Genomic DNA, 25443 nt, shown 5'->3' with positions numbered 1-25443 from the left:
CCATGAGGCTCAGTCCGGGCCTTCCGTGTTCCAGGAGTGTTATCAACCCACTTAGATTTGCCAAAGTCATCTTCGTTTCACGGTGGGGTCAGCTTCCTGGACTGTCCCCACTTTCCCCTCCAAGCAGGCGTTTTATACCCAGTAGGTTTAGTCATCCCGTGAAGTGTGCTCCACTGAGGCCATGGAGGCTGTGAGCTCGCCCGCCCATCCACGCCTGCCGTTCGTCTTGGGTCCTGGAACAGTGTTCTGCTACAGTGCAGAGAAGCAGCACAGCACCTCCGATGGCGTCTGTGTTCAAGTTAGAAACGGGGGTGCCCGCCTGGAAGATAGCCTGGCACGGCGGCAGTTCCTAAGCTGGCTGCAGGAAGATCCATGTGAAGGGTGATCTCTCTAAGATACGGCGCTGCATGCTACCAGGGATCTGTTGAATCCACTGGGCTTTTCTCTTGAGTTTCCCAGCTTCCAGCTGTCGGGGCTAGTGGAGGACGCGGTGCTGGGGGAACGGAGGAGGCTGCCCTTGCTGGGTGCCCGCAGGCTGCCTGCCCAGCCCCAGGGGAGTCTCCTTCCTGACAACTGGGAGAGCTGCTCGGCCGCCTGGACACGCGGAGGGAGGTCCCGCTCTCAGGAGGGACTGTCCTGGACCTTTGTGTTCTTGGCTCTTGTATACCCTGCCCTGACCCCATTCACCTTTGGGTCTAAAAGGAAGCATGGGACAGAGCAGGGTCCTGCCTGGGTCAGGCCTGAGTCCTCCCCATGCCGTGCCCGCCGCAGTCTGGCTTTTTTTCTCTGTGAGATCAGAGAAGGAACCGGCACAGAATCTGGGTGGTGGGCCTGGGGTGGGGGGGGATCTTTTAAATAACTGATTTGCAGGTGACTGAAAAAGTGATTTCAGCCTCTTTTGCTATTAACCATTTTTTCCAAACTACTGGTAAGTTGAAGCATTGACTGATGTAGATATTAGCGGTTTGTGTTTCTATTTCCCCTCCAATTCTTCCCTGCGCGTGTGGGGAGGGGGTGGAATGTTGAGACAGCAGGAAGAGGATTGAGTGCCTCCCGCCACGTCCCTCCTGGGAGTGGAACACAAGACCACGCGCTTTACTTTGAGGGTTTTTGAGAGCAAAGCATTTGACCACAGGGCATGGTGGTTACCACGAGGCTACTGAATAGTGTTATTTTCACTATATTTGGAATGGTGTACTGGCCAGTAACTTATTAAATGCAGATGTTGCCAGCCGAGTGAGGAAGTTTGTTTCTCCTGTCTCTGCATCACATGCCACCTAATTTTTTAAAACTTTACTAACGTATAGTTGATTTACAATGTTGTGTTAATTTCTGCTGAACAACAAAGTGACTCAGTTATACATATATATATTCTTTTCCATATTCTTTTCCAGTATGGTTTATCACAGCATATTGAATATCGTTCCCTGTGGCCACCTGATTTTTATGTTTGACTTGTCAATTTTAGCATGGGCTCATTCAGAAAAGAATATTGGTATCAGCTAGAGATAATCTGCTACAACTTTAGAAAACAGTTGAGAAATGTTGTGCGTTCAGGTCTGAAACAGGTGGAGGCTGCTGCTTTTCCAGGTGTGTCACCTAGAAATTTCAGCTCCGCAGGTAAGCACTGTTGCCCCCCCCCAAGCAGGAGACAAGTTGCTTGGAAGCCCCAGGAGAGGTGCAACCAGGCTGGGAGGAACCAGAGCATGGGGCACTGGGGACTCTCCAGGTCCCTTCTCCCTGCCAGCCTCTCTGTCCCTGAGTCCTCACCCCTGTCTTATAGCTGCTGGTGGGCAGGAGGTTGTGCGTTTTCATGTGAATATATTTATAATTGAGCTGAACTTCAGTTGTTTAAAATCAAAGGCAATTTTGCCACGTTTTAAAGTTATACTTTTCCTTCTGTCTTCAACAATGTAACATAGTAAACAAACATTCCCCCTCCATTAAAATAAATAATTGACAGGAAATTCAAAGTTTTCTGTAGAAATTCTTTTACAGGCTTTATCAACTAATTTGAGTGTGTTCATGCCGCTGTGTGGTACGCGGGGTCGGTAGGTGGCATGGTGCTTTTAGCTGGATTCACTAAGAAGCTGGGTTGCAGACTTCCGGTCCTGAAAGCCCGCGCGGTTTGTTGCCTGCAGGGGCCACGCTGGGAGCAGCAGTCAGGATGGCCAGCCCTGCCCGCCTCTCCTTCTCCAAACACACCACTCACTTTCCTTTCTGCTCTCCCCCACCTTTTCTTTCCTGAGAAAAAAATTATGGGCTTGTGTTTCAGACCCAAGACCTAGAGGGTATCAGCTGGCTCAGGAGCAGGGCCATGTGATTTTAGTGGTGGCCGTTCCCAAGGAGGCTCAAGAAACAGGTGTTGACCTTAATTTAATGAGGTGGAGGAATGGGCGACCCCTTACTTGATGGCAGCTGCCAATCGGTAAATATCCATGTGTGTAGACTCTTCTACTCCTGTTCTTTGAAAGAAGAAATAGTCCGTATTCTTCACACTCATGTTCAGAAAGATTTTCCTTGAACAGAGGAAAGACAGAAAATACTTGAAGACAGACCTGAGACGTCTCGGCACCGTAGCACTCCCTCGAGGCCCGTCCATCCGCACGCCACACACTCTTGTTTTTGTCAGCACCATAACCTGTTGTACCTGGAAAGCTCTGCTCTTGCTAAGTGCCACTAAACTTGATTTTTAAGAAGAAATGATGCCTCAGACAGTAGTGAGCTTTTGAGATATTTTTTGTTTGTACAGAGTGTTTTCATTTTAAGGCTTAGGAAAGGGGGATGACCCGGGTGTTTGTTCAGCTGCTCCTTCCCAGCGCTGGTTCCGAAACCGCCAGCCAGGGAGAGAGCTTGCTGGAGACGGGGATTTGGGGCCCGCTGCTGCAGGCACTCACGCTCCCGGGCTCCCCGACAGACTCGGCTTTAATGAGCTCCAAAGTGGTTCTTTGGCAGCCAGCATGGGCTGCGTGGGCCTTGGGTGGCCTCCGCCTAAGAACTTGCATTTTCCCACGTTCTGGTTCTCAGGTAGGTCAGTGCTGGACCATGTTGTCCCAGGTGCTCCATCCATGGTGTTCCCGAGGTCCGAGCGGTCATCTTGTCCATCGCAGAGTCTGGCTCTTGCTGCTTGTTTTGCTGTCCCTCTCTGTCTTACCGAACTGCAGGGGCTGTGAGAGCAGAGGTCTCTCTGTGTCCTGCACGGGGTGTCCTGGGCCCCAGTGGGCACTACGTCGGAGCTGCCTGCCCTGCAGAGCCCACAGCCAGGGTGGGCTTGCAGAGAAGAGGAAGCAGAGTTGTAAGGAAAGATGGTGTGGATTCCACCCCGGAGAGGGCGCGGTTCGCTCTGCACGCACGTGCTCCGGGTGGACCCCAGTCCGGCTCAGGACCAGAACCAGGACCAGGGCCAGGGCCAGTGCCGGGCGTGTCCTCCCACCGAGACTCCCTCCGCCCCCCTTCCTGCCAATCTCTTGCTGGTGGGAGGGAATTCTTGTCTTCTCTCCTAACTGAAGGTTCCTTCCTCCACTCTCCCAGGACAGAGCAAGTGGCAGGGGCGGGGCTCCAGGAAGAAAGGGGCGGAGCTGCGGCAGAGCAAGAAGCAGGGGTGGGGCGTTGGCAGCACTTGGCTTCTGGGTTCTGTTGGAAGCGCTGTCAGCAGAGGAAAATGCACAACTTGAATTTGTGCGTATATGGTAAAATTGTGCGTTTGATTCTAAGTTATTTTTGTGTTCTTCTTATGCTATAATTATAGCTGTAGAAAAATTGTATATGTGTATAGATAGGGACTAGAAGGGAACTTAGAACGGTGAAAACAGTACGTTCTGAGGATGATGATGTTGTGTAATGTATAAAACTGAACATTTCTGGTATTGCTGCTATAGAGCTTGTGCAGTAAACCCAGAATTATAATATTTTCAAAAAGCATCATGGAGTGAAGTCAGATTAAGTTTTTTCTAAATACTGAGTTTACTTTATTAGAGACATTATACTTTAAAAATCCACTTGACTGGGATATTACTTACCTATAATAAAGTACACTCATTTAAGTGTACATTCAATGAGTTTGACAAATGTATACACACATATAAAAACCATCTCAGTCAAGTTTAGAACGTTTCCATTGCCCCAGAAAGTTTCCACATGCCTCTTTACAGTCATTCCCCCACTCCCTGAAGCAATTACACATGTGATTTCGTTAGGTTAGTAATCTAATTATCTGTTCTTTCGACAGATTAGATTTTCCCCCCTGTTCTAGAACTTCATATAAATGGAATCATACAGTATATATTCTTGTGATTGACTTCTTTTGCTCCTCATATGTTTTTGAGATTTATCCGTGTTGTTGCTTATACCAATAATTCAGGTTTTTTATTGCTGAGTAGTGTATTCCAATGCATGGATAAACCACACATTGTTTATTTATATAGCCATCCATTGATGGACATTTGGATTGCTTTCCAGGATTTGGCTATGATGAGTAAAGATGCTGTGAAAATTTGTGTACAAGTCTGACCATGGACATTTGTGTTCGTTTCTCATGGGTAAATATCTAGAGATAGAACTGCTGGGTGATATAATACATGTACATTTAACTTTGTGAGAAACTTCAAAACTATCTTGCAAAGAGACTGAGCCATTTTACACTCCCCCCAGCAATTTGCGAGAGTTCCAGTAGTTTCATATTGTTACAGCACTTGGAATTGTCTTTTAAATTTGAGCCTTTGTAGTGTGCATGTAGTTCTATCTCATTGTTTTGGCTTGCATTTCCCTGATGACTAAATATGTTGAACATTTATTCGGGTGCTCAGTGATCATGCATATATCTTCCCGTGTGAAGTGTCAGTTCAAATCTTTTGACTATTGTTTTTATTAAGTTCTTTGTCTTAGTATTGAGTTTTTAGATATAAAAACTGAATTCTTTATGTAAGTTCTTCCTCCCGGTTTAGTTTGCCTGTTTATCTTCTTAATTTCCTAAAACCACCTTTTGATGAACAGAAGTTGTTAATTGCTACAAAGTCCATTTTACCAGTTTTTCCTTTTAAGGATTAGGCTTTCTGTGTCCCATCTAAGAACCTAAGAAATTGTTTTCTACCCCAAGACTTTCTTCTCTATTTTCTCCTAGAAGTTTTATAGTTTTATCTTATACATTTAGATCTGTTATCTATTTTTAAGTTAATTTGAGGGTATGATGTAAAGTAGGGTTTGAGGATCATTTTTTCCCCTATGATAACTGGTTGTTACTATCCTTTCCCTATTGAATTACCTTGGCACCTTTGTTGAAAATCAAATGACTGAAAGAAATATAGATCCATTTCATTTCTGGACTCTCTGTTCTGTTCCATTGTTCTTTGTATCTATCTTTATACCAAATCCATACTGTCTTGATTACTGTGGCAGCTGTAGTGATAAAGCTACAATGTCGTTTTATTGAAAAAATCAGGTATTTGTAAGTCCTCCAACTTTGTTCTTCCTTTTCAAAGTTGTTTTCACATCTGTTTAGGTCTTTTGGATTTCTGCAAAATTTTAGAATCAGCTTGTCAAGCCTGCTTGGATTTTTATTGGAATTGAATTGAATTTATAGTTCTGTTTGGGAATCTTAATATTGAATCTTCTAATACATAAACATGGTGTATCTCTCAATTTATTTGGGCCTTCTTAAATTTCTCTCGGAAATGTTTTGTAGTTTTCAGTATACAGGTCTTACATAAATTTAACAAAATACTTCCCAAGTATTTTATGGGTTTTGCTGTTATTGAAAATGGTATTAACAATTCATCTCCCAGTTTTATAGTTGTATTGCTATAAATATACTAAATTACCTTATTAGTTCTAGTTTTGTTTTGTCTTGTTTTTGTTTTTTGGGGTAAGAACTCACTATGAAGTGACCACGGCATCTGTGAGTGAAGACTGCCTCTTTCTCTCTGGTCCGTGTGCCTTTATTCCTTGTTCTTGGCCCATTATCCTGGCTGGGACCACCGCCCTCCCCCCCCACCCCATGCAACACTGAATAGAAGTGGTTCTGGTGACAGTCCTTGTCATGTTCAGATTTTTATTTGTTTCATCATTTACAGTAAATTAAATTTACTGTAAAATTTACAGTAAATTGAATTGTGTGGAGCAGAAGTTGCTCCTTTTCATTGCTGTTTAATATTCCACGATATGAATATGCCCAGTTTATCCATTCTGCCGTTTGGACATTTGGGTGTTTGAGCAATGCTGCCAAGAAATCCTTGTGCATGTATCTGGGTGAACACACACAGATGCACACGTAAGGGTGGAACTGGGATGTCTCTGTGTCCCCGTGTTCGGTGGATGCTGCCAGGTTCCCACAGTGGCTGGTCAGTTTGCGCTCTGTCCAGTGTACAGGCATCCTGGCTGATTTGTATCCTTCCTCACAGCTCTGCATGCTGTTTTTAGCCCAGCATGAACGTGCGTGTGGCCTGCTTCTGGCCTCTGTGTTCTGTCCAGTTGGGTTATTGATCTGTCCTTTTGTCTGCCGATACCACAGTGTAGCTTTAGAGAGCATACTGTAATTTGATGCTATATGTTTTCTTGTTCATCTACCTAATATTTTGGGCTGTTTTTTTAAAATCTTTTTGCATTTTTATATAAATGTCAGAGTAATTTTGTTAATTTTCACAAAATCACCTCTGAGGATTTTGACTGGAATTATATTGAATCTATAGATCAATTAGGTGAAAACTAACTTCTTTATGATATTGAGTCTTCCTAACAATGAATATATGTTCGTTGATTTATTTAGGTCTTCTTTAATTTGCCTCAATAGCCATGAGTAGTTTTCATAGCAGAGGGCTTACAAGTCCTTTGTTAAATTAATACCTTGGTATTTGATTTTTTTAAAAACATTTTTATCAGCTCTACTGAGATGTAATTCACATAAAAAGCCACCCATTTAAAGTGTACAGTCCAATGGTTTTCAGTATATTCATAATGTTGTGCAACCATCACCACAATCTAATTTTAGACCTTTTCCATCACCACAAAATTAAACCCCATACCTATTAGTAATGACCCCCTCATTCCCCCAACTCCTAGCCATGGGCAGCCACTAACCTCTTTTCTGTCTGTATGGATTTGCCTGTTCTGGACATTTCATATAAATGGAGTCTACACTATGTGGTCTCTGTGACTGGCTTCTTTTACTTAGCATGATGTTTTCAAAGTTCATCACGTTGTAGCGTGTGTCAGGACTTCATTTCTCTTTACTGTTGCGTAATAGTCCATCTTATGAATATACATTTTTTTAGTCTGTTTACTAGTTGATGAACATTTGGGTTATTTCCACTTTTTGACTATTATAAATAATGCTGCTATAAACATTCCTGTACAAGTTTTTGTGCGGATAGATGTTTTCAGTTCCACCTAGGAGTGGAATTGCTGGGTCACATGGTAACTCTAATTTTAACATTTTGAGGAACTGCCAAAATGTTTTCCAGAGTGACTATACCATTTTACATTCTCACCAAAGAGTTATTTGATCTTTTTTGATACTATTGTAAGAGGCATCATTTTTAAAAATTTTGTACATGTAAAGAAATTATTTATTGATCTTGTATCCAGAAACCTACTATTATTTTTTTTTTATAAATACCGTCTATTCTCTTTATTAATCTTTTTTTTTTTTTTTGGCTGCGTTGGGTCTTTGTTGCTGCTCATGGGCTTTCTCTAGTTGCGGCAAGCAGGAGCTCCTCTTCGTTGTGGTGCACGGGCTTCTCATTGTGGTGGCTTCTCTTGTTGCGGAGCACCGGCACTAGGTGCGCGGGCTTCAGTAGTTGTGACTCACGGGCTCTAGAGCACAGGCTCCGTAGCTGTGGCGCATGGGCTTAGTTGCTCAGCAGCATGTGGGATCTTCCCAGACCAGGGCTTGAACCCGTGTCCCCTGCATTGGCAGGAGGATTCTTAACCACTGCGCCACCAGGGAAGCCCCCAGAAACCTTATTAAATTCATTTTTAATTCTAATATTTCTCTGTTGATTATTTTGGGTTCTTTATGTAAGCAATCATCTTTTCTCTTTCTAGTAAGCCTTATATCTTTTATTTCTTTTTTTGGACTCAAGTCTCCAGTGAATTGTTAAATAGAAATCATGATAATGGGCATTCTTGTTTCCTTTGCAGTCTCAAAGAGAGCGTTGAAACCTTTCACTGTTAAGTACAATATGTTGTTTACTGTAGATTTTTTTCATATATAGCCTTAATAAGTTCTCTCCAAAAGCTGAAGAAACATAGGATGCCCTGAGACAGAGAAAGGGTACTGGGATTGGGTGGAAATGCTTCAGAAAAGTGTCATTTCTGTTCCCCTCCATTTTAACTGCTCTCCCTCCGCTGTAAGCTCCATCCCTCTGCAGTTGTCACTCACAGGACTTCCATTTAGGATCTCTCCTTCGATTGAATGCCAGTAACACTCACCTCTGCAATAGACTGAAAGATCTTCAATGTCAGGAAGGATGTTGTGTCTTCAGGGTGGCACTGGTTACTGCTAAATATAGAACTTGCAAATATTTTCTCCCAGTCTATGGTGGTCTTTTTACTTTCTTGATAAATTTATACCTAAATTAAAACACAAAATTTTTAACTTTTGAAGAAGCCCAATTTTTCAAATTTTTCTTTTCATCATTTGTGCCTTTGTTGTCATATTTAAGAATTCTTTGCTTAATTCAAAGTAACCAATATTTGCTCCAAGTTTTTTTACCTAAGATTTTTGAATTTTAGCTCTTATATTTACGTCTGTGATCTATTTTGAGTTAATTTTTGTGTGTGATGAGGGTCTGCATTTACCTTTTCCCTGTGGTGATCCACTTGTCCTAGCAGTTTGTTGAAAAGACTATCCTTTTCCCATTGAACTGCCTCGAATCAACCGTAATTGCAAAGGTGATTTCCCTATTCTCAGTTATGTTCTACTGATCTCTATATTTATCTTTAGGCCACTGCTGTAGCTTTCCAGTAGTGTTTTGAAGTCAGAAAATGTAAGTCCTCCAGCTATAATATTTCTTCCTTTTTCAACATTGTTTTAGCCATTTTGGATCTTTTGTATCTCCAAATAAATTTTAGGATCAGCTTGTCATTTCTACAGGGAAACAAGTTGAAATTTAGATTTCTGTTGTATTGAACCTGTAGGTCAATTTGGGGAGAATTGCTTTGCTGAAGAATTGAGTCTTCCAGTCCTTCACCATGGGATGTCTATCTGTTTATTTAGGTCTTTAACTTCTTTCAGCAATGTTTTGTAATTTTCACCACACAAGTCTTGTACTTCCTTTGTTAAATTTATACCTCGATATTTCATTCTTTTGATGCTATTGTGAATGTAAAATTTTCTGAATTTTATTTCAGATTCTTCAATGCCAGTATATAGAAATACCATTGATTTTTATATCTTGATCTTATATTATGTGACCCTGCTGAAATTAATTCTAGTAGTTTTTTGGTGGATTCCTTAGGGTTTTCTAAATACAAGATCATGTTGTCTGCAAATTGAGGCAGTTTCTTCCTTTCTGATCTGGATGCCTTTTATTTCCCTTTCTTGCCTGATTGCACTGACCAGAACTGCAGTGCTCTACAGAAGTCACAAGAGCAGATATCGTCCCTGTTTCCAACATCAGGGAAAGGAAGCATTCCATCACCCACCATGAAGATGTAGCTGTAGGGGTTTTGTAGATGCTTTTTACTGGGTTGGGGAAGTTCCTTTCTGTTCCTACTTTGTTGAGAATTTTTATCATGAATGACCATTAGATTTTGTGAAATGCTTTTTCTGCACTTACTGAGAGATCATCATGTAGTGATTGTTCTTCTTTCTTTCAGTATGATCTATGACATTAATTGGCTTTCAGATGGTAAAGCAACCTTGTATTTCTGGGATAAATCCCACCTGGTTATAGTATATAATCCTTTTTATACATTGCTGGATTTGGTTTGCTTATTTTGTCAAGGACTTTTTCATCTATATCCATGTGGGATATTGTTCTTTAGTTTTCTTTCCTTGTAATGTCATTTTCTGGCTTTGGTATCGGGTAATATGAGCCTCAAAGAATGAGTTGGCTGCCTGTTCCTTTTTCTGGGAGACTTTGTAAAGGTGGGATGTTCTTTATTCTTTAAATGTTTGGTAGAATTCACCATCTGAGCTTGGACTTTTTTGTTTGGAGGTTTAAAATTACTAGTTCATTTTTTTTTTTTGGCTTTTTATAGATCTATTTTGATTTTATATTTCTTCAATCAATTTTAGTAATTCATGTCTTTCTAGGAATTCATTAATTTCATCTAAATTATCTAAATTGTTGGCATGCAGTTACTTATAGTCCTTTTTAACTTCTATGAGGTAAGAACTGCTGTCTCCTTTTTCACTCCTGAATTTAGTTATTTGTGTCTTCTCTTTTTCTTGGTCTGTCTAGCTCAGGAGTCCACAGATGACAGCTCACAGGCCAAACCCACTGGCAGCCACTGTTTTTGTATAGCCTCTAAGCTAAAAATGGTCTTTTTATTTTTAAAGTGTCGTAAAAACAAAACAAAACAAAAACATAAAAGAATATTGACAGAAACCGTATGTGGCAGCAAAAGCTAAAATATTTACTAACTGGCCCTTTATAGAAAAAGTTTATTCATCTCCAGTCTAGCTAAAGATTTGTTAAATTTCTTGGTGTTTTCAAAAAAACCAACCATTATTTTAATTGATTTTCTTTTTTTCTACTTCGTTGATTTCTGCTCTAATCTTTATCTTCCTTCTGCTTACTTTTGGTTGAGTTTGCTCCTTTTTTTTTTTTTTTTTTTGTTGTTGGTTGGTTCCTAAGATCTTTCTTTGTTAATATAGACATTAACAGCTATAAAATTTTCTCCAAGAATTGCTATAACTATTTTGCATCATGTCATGTTTTCATTTTCATTCACCTCATAGTATTTTCTAATTTTCCTTGTGATTTCTTCTTTAACCCATTGGCTATGTAGAAGTACATTGTTTATAGCCATATATTGGTGGTAGATTTCCCCAGATCCTGCTATTTTTGAATTCTAACAATTTTGTTGTGGTGAGAGAACACACTTTATATGCTTTTAGATCTTTAACATTTTCTGATCCCTGTTTTGTGGTCTAGTATGCAGTCTGTTGTTATTGGGTGGGTGTTGCATAGTTAGATGTCAGCAGGTTGATGTTGTTGGGTAGGTGTCCATAGAGAGAAGTCAGCAGGTTGATGTTGTTGGGAACATGTGCATAGAGATAAGTCAGCAGGTTGGTATTGTTGGTTGATGGTGCAGTACTTTGTCAAGTTATTCTATCCATTCTTGTTGGTGGGGTATTGAAGTCTCCAACTCTTATTGTTGAATTGTCTATTTCTCTCTTCAATTCTGTTCATTTTTGTTTCTGTTTTTTCACTGCTGTTAGGTACATGAATATTTATAATTGTTGTATCTTTCTGATGAATTGACCATTCTGTCAATGTTTAACGTCCCTCTTTGTTTCTATTAAAGTTCTTTGTTTTAAAGTCTGTTTTGCGAAATTGAGTTATTTGTAGTGAGGTGGATAGACCTAGAGTCTGTCATACAGAGTGAAGTAAGTCAGAAAGAGAAAAACAAATACCGTATGCTAACACATATATATGGAATCTAAAAAAAAAAAAAAAGGTTCTGATGAACCTAGGGACAGGAATAAAGACACAGACGTAGAGAATGGACTTGAGGACACGGGGTGGGGGGAAGGGTAAGCTGGGGCGAAGTGGGAGAGTGGCATGGACATATACACTACCAAATGGAAAATAGATACCTAGTGGGAAACAGCTGCATAGCACAGGGAAATCAGCTCAGTGCTTTGTGACCACCTAGAAGGGTAGGATAGAGAGGGTGGGAGGGAGGCGCAAGAGGGAGGGGATATGGGGATATATGTATACATATAGCTGATTCACTTTGTTATATAGCAGAAACTAACACAACATTGTAAAGCAATTATACTCTAATAAAGATGTTAAAAAATAAAATAAAAGTCTGTTTTGCCCCGTATTAGTATAACTACTTCATCTCCCTTATGGTTATAGTTTGATTGGTGTATCTTTTTCCATCCTTTCACTTTCAGTGTATTTGTGTCTTTGAACCTGAATTTTGTCTCTTATAAATAGCATATAGGTAGAACTTGTTTTGTTTTTGTGTTTGTTTTTTTTTAATTGCAGTTTGACAACTTTTATCTTTGATCAGAATTTTGGATTTATTCACATATTTAAGTTTTTTACGATTGGATTTATGCCTGCCATTTTGCTATTTATTTTCTATGACTCATATTATTTTTGTTCCTCTGTTCTTTGTTTACTGCTTCCCTTTTTAAAAAATTAAATAGATATTTTCTAGTGTACTGTTTATAATAAATTATTGATTTTTAACTCTTTTTGAATTATTTTCTTAATGGTTGCTCTGGGAAGTCTTTTATTATCTGTTCTTTCGTGTGTTTTTACTTATGTGCCCAGTTATCTTTGTGTACTGGTCATTGTATTTGAATACTTCTCTGTGGAGTTAATTTGAGGCCTTGAATGAAAGTTCTTTCCCTCAGAGATTTTCCTTTGCTTCTTCCAGGTGCCTGGGAGAACCACCATCCTGGGACCCTTGTTATCCAGTTTTGAGGCTCCCAGGCCCTGTTAGGCTATGTATCTCACACACCTCTTACCTTGAGGAGGTAACCAACCTGCCATGGCCTGAGCTAGGAAATGTTGTCATTGAATAGCAGTCCCACCCCCACCCCGCCGAGTCTTGAGCAGACACTTGGCTCTAATTTCCATTCCCTGCAGCCACACAGGGTTACCAGAACCATCGGTCGGAATTTCAGCTATTTCTTGTAGATCAGTGAGGACTTGAGGGTACAAGTGGCTTGTTTCCTCTCTCAGCTAATGCTTCTCAGAGATTTGGGCCCAGTAGTTCCCCACAATCTTGTTAACTCTCTGTTTAAGACTCTTTCAATATCTTTTACAACTTTCTTAGTTGAACAGAGCAGGATTGTTTGTGTGCCATTAGCCTGTCATTTCTGCAAGTGGATTTGGAGGCATTTTGACCTGCCTGTGGGTCCTGCCCTGCCCTGTACAAGCTAAGTAGCAAAATCACGGGCAGACAACTTGTCTCAAGCTTACTTACTTCCCCTCAGTATCTCGGAGTTTGGGAAAACGTAGGTAGGTCACGTGTGTGAGTCCCTTGACACCGTGCTTTGGAAATAGGCTCTCAGTGTGTGGATTGGGTTTGCTCTGTTCTCTTCCCTGTCCTTCAGGATCCTCTGTTTGGAGTGTGGGTCCTAAGGTTGAGGTTTGACCAGGGAATTTCTGTCTGTGTCTTCAAATACTATTTGTCTAAAAGTCAAGCATAAGAAGACTTAACAAAAACAAAAAAATCAACTTTGCTTTCTTCCACAGAAGATCTTGACTGTAGACTATTATTTCCTTCATTTGCAAGTGGTCCGTCTTGCCCCTCACCCATCCTGGGCGTTGGTCATCCCTGGGAGTCCACAGCCTCGCTCCCTCAGGACCACCCTCCACTCAGAAGCTGCAGAACTCAAAGATGCAGGTTTCTTTTAACTCTGAAATTCTTTGGCTAGATTAGTTTTTCTCTACCCAATATTTTTATGGTCAGAAAGGAAACAGTGTTTCATCTTGAATTAGTGTTATTTTTATAATACATTAAAATTCTTTTCCCTTGGCTGCCAAGAACATTTCTTACCTGGTTATCATGGTGGAATCCTGCACACTTTAGGCAAATAAATATGGAGGTTCTGAACCCTCCCTCCTGTAGTAAGGAAAGTCCATCTGCAGATACACCTTGGGATCAGGACATGCAGACTCGGCTTTTGCAGTTCGTGCTTGATGACCCTTTGTATCCATCCTTTAGGCCCCCCTCCTATTTGCATTTCAGATACCAGCTGACTTTTATTAAAACCAGCTCCTGGTATGGGGTACCAGCTGTGAGCACAGTGACCTTGACCAGGGCAGGCCCCTCCCTGGGATGGGTGCTGATAGGCATGGCCTCCAATGAAAGGTGGTGGGATCACAGCCCACGAGCAGAAACACATCTGGACTTGTTACTAAAATATCACATCACTTTTCATGTATAATAAGGATCTTTTCATGCTTCCATCTTTCAGCAACTTTTTCCTCTTTCAGAATGGTCTTGGGAGAACAAGGATCTTATCTATAATCTGCAGAGTCACCATGCAGCTGAGACAGTCTGTTACTCTGTTACGCTATCACTCAGTGTGTTGGTCCTTGACCTTCTCAGCTGATAGTCAGGGGTGTGTTAAATGTCTTCCATATTCTCCTCATACTTGCAGATGTTCACTTTATTCAGACACCCGGCAGCAGAGGTGATTCCAGTAAAAGAGGTGATGGAAGACTATATTAGAATGTTCTTGAGAGCTAAGACTTTCTGGACAATTTTGCTTTTTGCGTAGATCCTTGAACTGTAACACTGGACCCTCTGTTGATCCTGTGTTCAAATTTTAACCCTGACGTGTAATTGCTATGAGATTTTGGATGAGTTCCGTAGCGATTCCAAACCTTGGTTTCGTTGGCTACAAAATGGGGATAATATTAGCTGCTCTGTCTCCCAACTATAGAAGATTGTGATAAATATCAAAAAAAGAGTGTTGTGTTTTGTAAATGGTGAGGTGGATTGAAAATACAATTCAGTCCTGAGAAGACGCTTCATTTGTTCTACAAATATTTTTTAAGTTCAGCCAAATACAGGAGCTGAGCTGGTCCACACAAGATGCCCCATCCCAGTGCATCTTGGTGCCATTGAGTAAGTGTGAGAACTAGAGGCCAGAAGGCTTGTGGTGTGGTTCCTGGGGCGCTCGCCTGGGTTTGGAGGAATTGGGGCTTGCATGTGTGGTGGTGCCACTGCACAGGGTCCCAGAGGAGGTCACGCTGTGAGCAGAGACTAACCCTAACCCTGACCCTGACCGTGGCTTCCTCTACCCTCCCCACTTTCTCTTTGAAATACTGGCCTGGTCCTGTGCTGACTTGTGCACCTTCCCACACGTAACCAGGAGTCGGGACTGGTTTAGGAAACCTCAGAAATTTGTAGGATTCTGTGTGAGGCTACCAGACACAGGGCCACTTTTCAAGATTTTGATCAATAGACCTTCCCTTTCGGGGAAATTTCCCTGCTTTTGTCTCTGCCCTGCTGCCTTGCTATACCCTTTGTGGGAGAGAAATAGGCTAAACTCTAGCATAACTTCTTTTTATCCTCCTCACATCACCCACCCTTTTCTGCTTCAGTTTTCCTTTTTAAGATTCCCAGCTGTGGTTGACCATGCACATGCCTGCAAGCGTGTTCCTGATGGGAGCCAGGGAAGGATTCAGGCCTGGAATAGCCAGCTTCTCCGCTCCTGTTCTGACAGCTTCCTCCCTGCATTTCTGTTCCCGCCTTCACACCTGCTTCCTGCCTGCTGAGGGCGCTGCTGTGCCTGGAGGGGCCCCTGCCCTGCCTGTCCCCCTCCTTCTCCCCGCCTTGCCCCCTCCTTCTCCCTCCTCCTCCTCCCCCTCCTCCCCCTCCTCCCCCTCCTCCCCCTCCTCCTCTTTCAGCACCTCCCTCCCCACCTCCTCACATTAGCCACAGGCTTCCTCCCAGCTTACTTCATCCACAGCTCATTTGATTAGCACAATGCTCATGAGGCCATTTTGCAGAAATAAGAGATACAAATACAGCTCTTTTAGTTTATCTTATTGCTCAGTTTAAAGATAAATATCCTCCCAATGACATAGTGGGCATATTTGTACCTTTAAATAAAACACTGAATCTTTTTGATTTTTTATCAATTTAAAGCATTTTTTAAAATTGTGAGATGGAACATACCTATAGAAAAATACACAGAACATACATGTACACTTTAAAGATTAATTAGGAAGTAAATACACGTGTAACTACCACTCAGTCAGGAAGTACTGCATTGCTAATACCTTAGAGGTACACCCTGACTCCCTCCCCACAAAGTCATCACTATTCTGACTTTGGGATTATAATTTTCTTGCTTTTCTTTATGATAGTTCGCATTAAGTGTATATTTCTTAAATAATCAGGTTAGTTTTGCTTGATTTTGTGTTTTAAATAAACGGAATAATACTATGTATATTCTTTTGTCTTGCCTCTTTCACTCAGCATTGTGTCTGTGAAATTCATTTATGTTGTGTGTAGCTGTTGTTTAATTTCACACTTGAATGGTATTTGACTGTAGAAATGCGCACAATTTATTTACCTTTGCTGGTATCTGTGAACGTCGGGCTGTTCCCCGATTTGAATGACGCTGTGGTGAACGTTCTGTACATCTCTTCTGGTACATACGTGTAAGACTTTTTCTGCCCATGTGGTGAAGTTACTGGGTCTTGGGGATCTGAGTCTCCACCTTTCTGGACGTGCCCCGCTCTCTTCCCTGGGTCCTCATCCCGGCCAGCCGTGTGAGTTCTGGCTGGAATTGTCCAATGTCCCGCGTGTCCTACACTGCAGCCTGGGTGCTCACGTTTCCTGGCCGACTGACAGGGTCATGGGCTGCTGGACAGCATCCGAACTGCCTGTTCTGGTCTCTTGCCTACTTTGCTGTCGGGCTGTCTGTCTTCTTGCTTGTTTGTCAGAGTTTCTTCCAGGGAGTTTAACATGTGTTCTCTCCTGCAGGACGACGTGATGATGCCTCAGAGGGTGAGGCTGCAACACGCAGCTGCTGTGCGACACCCAACAAGTGTGAGTACGGATGTTTCTGCATGTTTCTGCTGCATTGTTACACCTTTTGGCAGAACTGCCATTACAGCTTTTTAGATTAAGATTCTTGCTTAGGATAGGAAGAGTCAGTTTGTAATCAGACTGCCCCCTTGGAGAATGATGTGTGCCTGGTGTGTCTGCGCCCTCAAGGGTGTTTTCCTTTGAAGGAAAATGTGCTTCTTGTTTTGGGTAGCACTGGTTACTTTCAAGTGGGTCCAAACTATTTTTTTGGTTTGGTTTAGTTTAGTTTGGTTTTATCAGCATTTCAGAAGCTGTGTACCTTGGACATGAAAACACAGGTTGAGAGCTGTAGGGTGTATCAGTTAAAAAAAAAAAAAATTCTATTAGCTACATAACCTCAGACTACGTTCTCATCTTTAGAATGGCCTCCCCTTTGGCCCCCATGAGCCAGGCTCTCCAGGACCCGTCCTCCTTGGCACTCGCTGGGTGAGAGCTCACTTCCCCCCGCAGGAGCCCCATTTCAGGGAGCGTCTCCCACCCACTTGGACCTGGGGGGGACATCTCAGGCCCATGGATTACTCGCTCCCGTGTGACTCAGGGTCAGGGGTGGCCCAGGCGTTGATCCCCAGAGCTGGTATCTGACCACAGAGCCCACTGCTCAGATCGCTATGCTGAAATTTTAGTAACAACATCTTTGAATTACTGTGATGATCACTGGTTTTGAAAGTGGGAAGGAGAAAGGTCTGGAACTGTCTTAAGATACATGGTGTCTGATTGCCTGGGAACAGCCTCTGGGTTTTGCTCACTTCTGCTGCAGTGCCATGTCCACCCATGTCCACACACTAAAGCATCTCCAGGCCACGTGCACACGAGCCCCTGGGATCTGATCCCAGGTGTTGGTGGGGCCTGAGACTCTGCACTTCTCATGGGCTCCTGGGCGCTGTGTTTGGGGTCCGACTGCCTGGCCACTGGGCCTTCACGAAGGAAAGAGCCTGTTCATGGCACAGGGCTCAGGGCTCAGAGAGTGGACCCTATGAAACATGTACTGAGTTAAGACAAAGGCTCAAATATACACTTCCTTCAGATACAATTTCTCAAGGAGCTTGACGGACGTTTGTTCACCCAAGATGAATTCTTTCTCTTCCAATAGCCCCTTATTTTGGAGCTCTGAATTTAGCCCACTGATTTTCTGCTTCTAGGAAATGTAGCCCCTCATGCTCTGTTTCCAGCTGCCCAGCCCCTGTACACCTGACAGTGACTCGGGACTTGGCTGTCATGTAAACAAACCTACGCACTCTGCCTGAGGGCTACTGTTGTCTTTTCATGGAATAGGTGATGTTTTACAGCCTTAAGTTTGATGCTGAGGATTCTTATTCTCAGAATTGTAATTGCCCTTATATTGCTTAAATTTAAACATTGTTAATGTTAACATGTCCTTGGAATACGCCTGTAAGAAGATAAAAATGGCCTTCAGCTATTTCTTGAGAGGCCATGCCACTGCTCCTCAGGCTGGAGCTTCCAGAAGGCTATATGTGAGGGAGGTTCAGAAGTGCCCAGCCGCCTCTTTACTGAGAAGTGGCCCTTTGGCCGAGGTAGCATCATGGGGGCCAATGCACGCCCTGGGGTCTGATGGCAGGGGGTTGGTGTCACCTGACTCACCAGGACTGCTGGAATCCTTGGGCCGGTCCCCTAGGGCCCAGAGTCCGTTCTTTGACCAGAAGGTCAGGAGTGGTAGTAACTAGACCAGCCTTCGGGGAGGGGCCCACAGCCTCTTCTCTGGCCCAACAAGCCAGCACTGCCTACCTCAGCGCCCGCCCCCAGCGCCCCCAGGTCCACCCACAGAGTCTCACAGGTCTGCTCCTCCCAGCAGACTCCCCTGCTCACTGACCGGGGCCTGGGGGTTTGTGTGTGTTCTTGCCCTGAATGGGGCTGGGCTGCAGTATCAGTCCCTTTTGGGGTTGTGCCAGTGCACCATGCCAGCCTGCCTGTGAACCTGCTCTGTCACTGGGTCCTGGGCACCACCCCCATGAGGCCTTGGGTACAGCTGAGGGAGAGGTCAGAGCCGTGGGTGGGTGACCCGTGGAGTGGTCTCCATGGCCGTGAGGCCACTCAAGCTCATGCCTTGGTGGTCTGACAGTACCCAGCTCCTGGTGGGCAGTGTGGCCACGTGGTGCCCTGGCCACGCCACCTTGAATGGCCCACAGCTCCATGTCACAGGGTCCTGGGGTCTGTGCTGTGACGGCCCCACTGGGGCTGCAGTTCTCCACGTCGTCGACTGCCACCAGCTTCCTCCAGGACTCTGCAGCCTCAGGGCCAGATGACAGGCCCGTGCTTCTTCGGACCCCACTCTTAACTATGGTCAAGGGTGAACAGGACCCCAGGTGGCCCAAGGAGACCTGCCAAGTCCTGTGCCTCTATCTTCATGGTCCCTCACCTCAGAGGTAGTGTTGCGGTGCCCAGACCTCTGGACCCAAAAGTCTTGCTCATCAGACGCCACAGGATGTCCTCAACACGGTGGCCAGCACGACGAGAATGTCCAGCGTGCAGACCACTGAGCGATGTGAAGACAGCAGAAAGGGTCCCAAGTGCTGGCTCGCCGATGCAGCATGTGAGCGGGACGGCTGCTTCTGCAGGGGTGTGTGGGACCAGCACCCCCCTTCCTTCAAGCCTCCAAGGTGGCCCAGTCTCTGCTTTTTCCCCAGGATGTGATATTGTATTCGATTTACGCTCGAGGCTGGGATGGCCTCCACCTGGCCCTTCTCTTACACTAGCCCCTAATCACACCCCAAGGAACCCGTGTGAGGCTCGGCTGGGTGCTAAGCCTGTGCTTTCTGGTTACACGTTCAGGAACCTGGAAGTGGTCACTGGTGGGACCTGTGTGCCCATGAGCCCAGTTTATTACCTGACTTGTGGACCCTTACTCCAATGGGCGTGATGGGTCTGGTGTCCCCTGGGCCCTTGTGTCCAGCTGCCTCACGTGGTCAGTGTCCCCTCCCGGCCTTAGATCCTGCCTCTTCGGTGCATCTCCCCTGCCGTCACAGGTCCATCCTCGTGGGTGGGGCCTCTCCTTCAGCTGGTGGGTCTGAGTCTGAGAACTGGCCCAGATCTGGAAATGGTCAGGGGTGATTTTCACAGTTTCCAAGCACTTAGAATATATTCTACATTGAAAAAAGAATTTTGTCTGAAGAATTTTGTAACCAGTGTATACATTGTAGAGAGTGAGATACTTTCAGATACATTGTCTGCCCCCCCTTTTTTTGTGTGTGATTGGTTCACATGTGAAGTTACTTTTGGTTGTTCTCCACGTGTAAGTTCAAAGACCTCGAAATCTAGGGATATATAAGGAATTTGGAAAAAATGTAGACAGTGTCAGTTAATCTTAATTAAAACACATTGGCTTGTGCCTTTATAAAGTTCTAGGTTACAGCTTTTCTTGCTAACCTTGTATTAAGTGCACTTGATACTCTGCTCCCAGCGCTGGAGCACCTGTGCCCCCTCCAGCATCACAGGTTTGCAGCGAGACCAGGGGTTCAGAACAGTCCTGTTGCACCAGAAGAAAATCAGCTTTAGGAGGGTTGTTACTGTAGTGCTGGGTTTTTTAAAAGTCATGACCCTCAAAAATCTTGATTTGCAGTTGCTGGTTGGTGGTTTTGTTGATTATATCACATTGTTTGGAAAGAATGAAATGAATGCTAAGTATATGTTTGTCCTTGGTCATTACTTCTTTAAGGCCATTTATAAGAAAGCCATTTAATTATGAGGGTGGCAGCTTCCATAAATTGTGCCGCTGCATATTCTCTGCAGAACTTCTGAGATGTTACATGACAGGCGTCACCGGTGTAGAATTTCTCCACCCACTTATTGAGCATTTTGGAGCAAGGATCCGCTCTGGGACAGGAGTTGGGTGGGGTCAGGGAAGCTGCTGTGTTTGGTCTGGGCCCCTCCCTGGGGGTTCACTTGCGCACGGGCGGAGGTGAGAATCTCTGCATTCTCAGGAATATGGAGGTGTTGAGGATGAAGGTGGGAAGGAGGCGGGGGGCACCTTGCAGAGGTACAGGGCACCCCAGAGCTTTTCCAGCACACGTGGGCGTGTCCTTCCCCGTGGCCTCAGGACAGTCCGATGACAGGACTTCCCTACATCCCCGATGTGAGTCTCCAGGGGGCTCGGGAGCGGTCCTCAGTGACCTGGCCTGGCTCGGAGTCGGCGACAGGCTCATGCCTACCACGCCCTGTGGGAATGCAAGGCGGGAAGCAGGAGCTGTGGACCCGTTTCTGCCTTCAGGTGGCGCCAGGGCCGTCACCTCATCTCCGCTCAGCGCAGCCTCTTCCTGCCCTGTGAGTGCAGCTGCTGCGGCCTCTGTCGCACTGAGCGGCACTGAATTGGTCGGGCTGAGTGTGTGCCCTGGGAGTGGCACAGGCGCTGCAGAGAAGGCACAGCTGTTTGAGGGGCCGGTGAGGGGCTCACGCTGGCACGAGGTTGGGAGGCCGGTGGGTCTGCTGTCAGCATCTAAAGCCCGGCGGACGCTGCGCCACTTCCAGCTCCGTCCTCACCGCACCTTGGAGCGAGCACCGTCCGTGTGCCCAGTGGAGGCCGGGAGAAGTGGGGCGCAGACGGGGGCCTTGCTCAGTCGCTCAGGACGGAACCTGGTGCTGGGCCCTGTGGTCCAACTCTGCCACACAGCGCAAGAGACCGGCTGGGGAGGCCCCTGGCCCGCGGTGCCCAGGGGTGGGTTTGCAGGTGGCGGGGGCGGGGGGGGGGCTCTGCGTCCACGGTTGGCCCTGACGGAGCCTGGGGGGTGGGATGTGCTGCAGGCCAGGTACGGGTCTCTGGGAATGCTTGATATTTGGAAGGTGGGCGTGAGGCAGGAGGAGGAGAGGGTGACTGGGGGGCTGCGGGGAGGCTGCAAGGGCCCTGCTGAAGACGGACCCGGTCCAGAGTAACGTGCTGGAGCAGGATGCCCGGGAGATATGAGCTGATGAGGGCAGCTCCTGTCCTGCCGTCTGGAGAAGTCTCTCAGGTTAAAAATCACAGCGACAGAGCTCATGTCCCTTCACATCTGCCGCACGTTGATGTGACCGCCACACGTGAAAAACACACGTCTGTGCATTTAGGTTTTGTGGAGCGTGGCCTCCACACACCCCAGCCACATCTGATAGGTGCCGTTCCAGACGAGTAAGCACAGGTGAGCCTCTCAGGAGCCAGAAGATGTTTGAATGGCCCTATTTCCTAGTGGCAACTGTTGTCCAGGTAAGTAGAAGTTGATCGATAAGTAAAGTCATTTTTTAGAAAAGATTTTTGATGACAAGAAGCATTTGGGAGCATGAAATAAGGAAAATAGTTAATCTAACTTAAAATATTAAAACATTGCTTCCATTCCTAAATGTATCCACTTAAAGTATTTTAAGGATTGGGTCCATAAGACAATTAGGAGTTCTTAATGAAATCTAATTTTAATTTATATTTTACATTTTAGTAATCTTTATGCATAAATATAAATTAGGAACTAATTTCATAAGTATAGCTAATTGATAAAATTATAGCCTTACATTTCTCTTCCCCCCCCTTTTTTTTTTTTCATCTTCAGACCATGGTTCTGAAAGCCCTGCTTAGAGGAACCCTCTAGCAACACCATGAGGATGGTGGGTGGGGAGGATGGGCTGCCTTCCTCTCAGAATTTGTGTTGCCAGGTCCCGGGTTCATTTTATAACTTCCCTACTTGAGTTTGCTGTGTGGGTCTGCGGTAACAGTTCTCATTTCCATTAAGAACTGAGGTTAGTGAAGTTTACAAAATTGAGTTTCTGAATAAGATCTTGTGAATGGCTGCTGATCCCAGCAACGTCCAAGCCAAGCCGCCCCGGAATGGCACACCTCCTAACACGGCCACACTCTTGTCCCTTCCCTGCCCCGCTGGTTTCCTCTGTTGTCTTTTCTATTTTATTGACTTTTGCTTTTTGTTACTTTGTTCCTTCTGCATTGCATGTAATTGGTTTTCATCTCCCGGCTTGTGTTTTGCCTTGAACCTCTTTCCTCCTGGTTTCCTCTTTCCTACCTTTTGGTTTTGTTTTGTTTTGTTTTATGATTCCATTTTATCTGTGCTATTGCTTTATCAGCTATCCCTCTTTGTTTCATTATTTTTCAGTGGTTGGCCTAGGGTCTGCAATGTGCATCTTACCCCTCACACGCTACTTTAAATTAATGGCATTTTTATTAATAAGTAAATGGCACTTAAAATGGCACCATTCACATGGAGCATAAGAAGATTACAAAATTACATCCTGTCACACAGCTTATGCTGTAAACTCCACAGTGTTTGCTTTTATTTTTACCAAAGTCAATTATCTTTTTTTTTTTTTTTTTAACGCACACTGTGAGAGCTGTGAGTTTTGGGGGGTTTTTGTTTGTTTGTTTAATTAATTTATTTATTTATTTATTTTTGGCTGTGTTGGGTCTTCGTTTCTGTGCGAGGGCTTTCTCTAGTCGCAGCGAGTGGGGGCCACTCTTCATCGCAGTGCGCAGGCCTTTCACTGTCGCGGCCTCTCTTGTTGCGGAGCACAGGCTCCAGATGCGCAGGCTCAGTAGTTGTGGCTCACGGGCCTAGTTGCTCCGTGGCATGTGGGATCTTCCCAGACCAGGGCTCGAACCCGTGTCCCCTGCATTGGCAGGCAGATTCTCAACCACTGCGCCACCAGGGAAGCCCAGTCAATTATCTTATAAAGAGGTTGCACATGGGAAAATGTCTTCTGCTTTTACACATCTGTTTATCATCATTGCCACTTGCCATTCCTTGGTATAGATCAGGTTGTTTCCTTCTCCCCGGAGAGCTCCCTTCATCTTTTTTTGTAATTTAAGTCTTCTTGTGATGAATAGTTTTGGCTTTTGTTTTTCTGAAAAAGTATTTCTTTTGCTTTAATTTTTGAAAACTATAGTACTTGGCTAATGAATTCTAAGTTGAAGTCATTCTTTCTTTAAAGACGTCTCTCCCTTGTCTGGTTTCCATTGCTTCTGTGGAGAAGTCTGCTGTCATCCTTATGTCCGGTTCTCTGTGTGTAATAGGTGTTTTTCTCTGACTCCTTTTAAGATCTTCTTTTTAATACAGTTTTTCAGCAATTTGATTATGATGTACAAGCATGACTTGCTTTTTTTTTAAAGGTTGGCTCTGCTGGGGCTTTGTTGAAGTTCTGGGATCTGTGGTTTTATAGCCTACATCAAATTTGGAAAAATTTTGACCATTATTTCTTCAAGAATTTTTTCAGTCTCCCACTCTTTGTGTTCATTCAGCCTGTGTCTATTGAGCACCGACTGTGTACAAGGTACCGTGCTGGCCTGGTGCCCAGCACCAGTGGTCTGGCGTGAGGGCAGGGCAGACAGCACAGGAGAGGAGCTCGGCATCCCACTGCAGGTGCCTCTTTTGATGGTTTGCCTTTGTCTGCCCTGTGGTCCAGGCCAGCAATTCTTTTAAAAAATGTTAAGGCAAACAAAATATCCTCACTTTTGTTCTTTGTAGACCAGCACTCACGGTGTTCAAAACCTCAAAGAACAGCCAGCCCCCGAAGCTCCAGCTTCATTTCGTGTTCACCTAATCCTCCTTCTCCATGTGAGACCCCACCCAGCGTGGTTCAGCCTTCATCAGAGCCAGAGAATGGAAGAGGAGGTTTGGGGAGGGGGCTCAGGCACTCACCGTGGAAATCGCACAAGTCAGCTCATGTCCCAGAAAGACCACGTCTGCCGCCCCTCAAGGTCTGGCTGGAAGTGTGGCTTTCGGCGCGGGCTGGACTGGGCGGCACTCTGCTGGTCTGCCGCCCCCAGCAGCTGTTCATGACGCAGCAGTCATGGGGCCAGGGCCTGGGTGTCTGTATAGAAGTTAAGCCTCTTCATCTTCATGTTTGGGAATACTTTTGAAACAGGATTTCTACCTCACAGCTTTGATCCACATTTTTGTTTTTTGACTCAAAATCTTTCCTGTTCAGCAATCGAATACAAGACAGTGTCAACAAGGCCAGAAAACAGATGGAATAGACAGTTTAAAAAAAATACACTTCGGTCAGATCAGGTGTGGTACCTCACAACTGGGCAAGGTGATCATTCAAGGGCTGTTCTGATTTACAGCTGAATTTAGTATGTGTTTTTAGGAGAAATATATGAAAAGTTCACACATAGAATTCAGCAGTATGTAAAAAGAATACAGACCTATGGCCAAGTGTGTTTTATCCCAATCATGAAATGGATGAAAGACATGAAAGACGCTTCCCTGGAAGGTCAGGCAGATGAGAAATTAGCCCCTGGAAGGAGATTCAGCCTTTTGAGCCATCGGGGGTGCATGTTACAACCACGACAAGGTACCACACACGCCTGTCGGAAAAGCCAGAATAAAACAGATGGCAAGGATGCAGGGAAACTGGTCACACACGCTGCCGTGGGGATGGAAGTGGTGCAGCTGCTCGGGAAAACAGCAGTTTCTTTAAAAATTAAACATGAAACTACCATACGACCCACAGTCACGCTCCTGGGTGTTTATCCCAGAGAAACGAAGACTTAACATTCACACAAAAACCCCTGTGTGAGTGTTTGCAGCAGACTAATAGTAATAGCTTCAAACTGGAAACAGCCCAGGTGTCCTGTAGATGGTTAAGCTGTGGAGTATTTTTCAGCCAAAAAAGGAACGAATCTCCAGGGAATCACCAAGTGAAAAAAGCCAATCTTGAAGGGCAACACACAGTGTGATTGCATTTATGCAATGTTCTTGAAAAGACAGAATTACAGCACTG

The 25443-nt window shown here is 44.5% G+C and overlaps 1 protein-coding gene across 10 annotated transcripts in view; it reads left to right on the top strand.

Annotated features, from left to right (window-relative positions):
• The window catches only part of B3GNTL1 (UDP-GlcNAc:betaGal beta-1,3-N-acetylglucosaminyltransferase like 1), a 118106-nt gene that overhangs the window by 28721 nt on the left and 63942 nt on the right, over positions 1-25443 (top strand). For all 10 annotated transcript variants that reach the window (XM_068531375.1, XM_068531373.1, XM_068531378.1 and 7 more), the window contains exon 5: positions 16633-16698. In XM_068531375.1, the coding sequence (XP_068387476.1) occupies positions 16633-16698 (66 nt within the window). The remainder of the gene's footprint in view (positions 1-16632; positions 16699-25443) is intronic.

This window comes from Eschrichtius robustus, chromosome 20, assembly GCF_028021215.1.
Source record: "Eschrichtius robustus isolate mEscRob2 chromosome 20, mEscRob2.pri, whole genome shotgun sequence".
Lineage (NCBI taxonomy): Eukaryota > Metazoa > Chordata > Mammalia > Artiodactyla > Eschrichtiidae > Eschrichtius > Eschrichtius robustus.
This window is presented reverse-complemented; position numbering and strand designations above follow the sequence as displayed.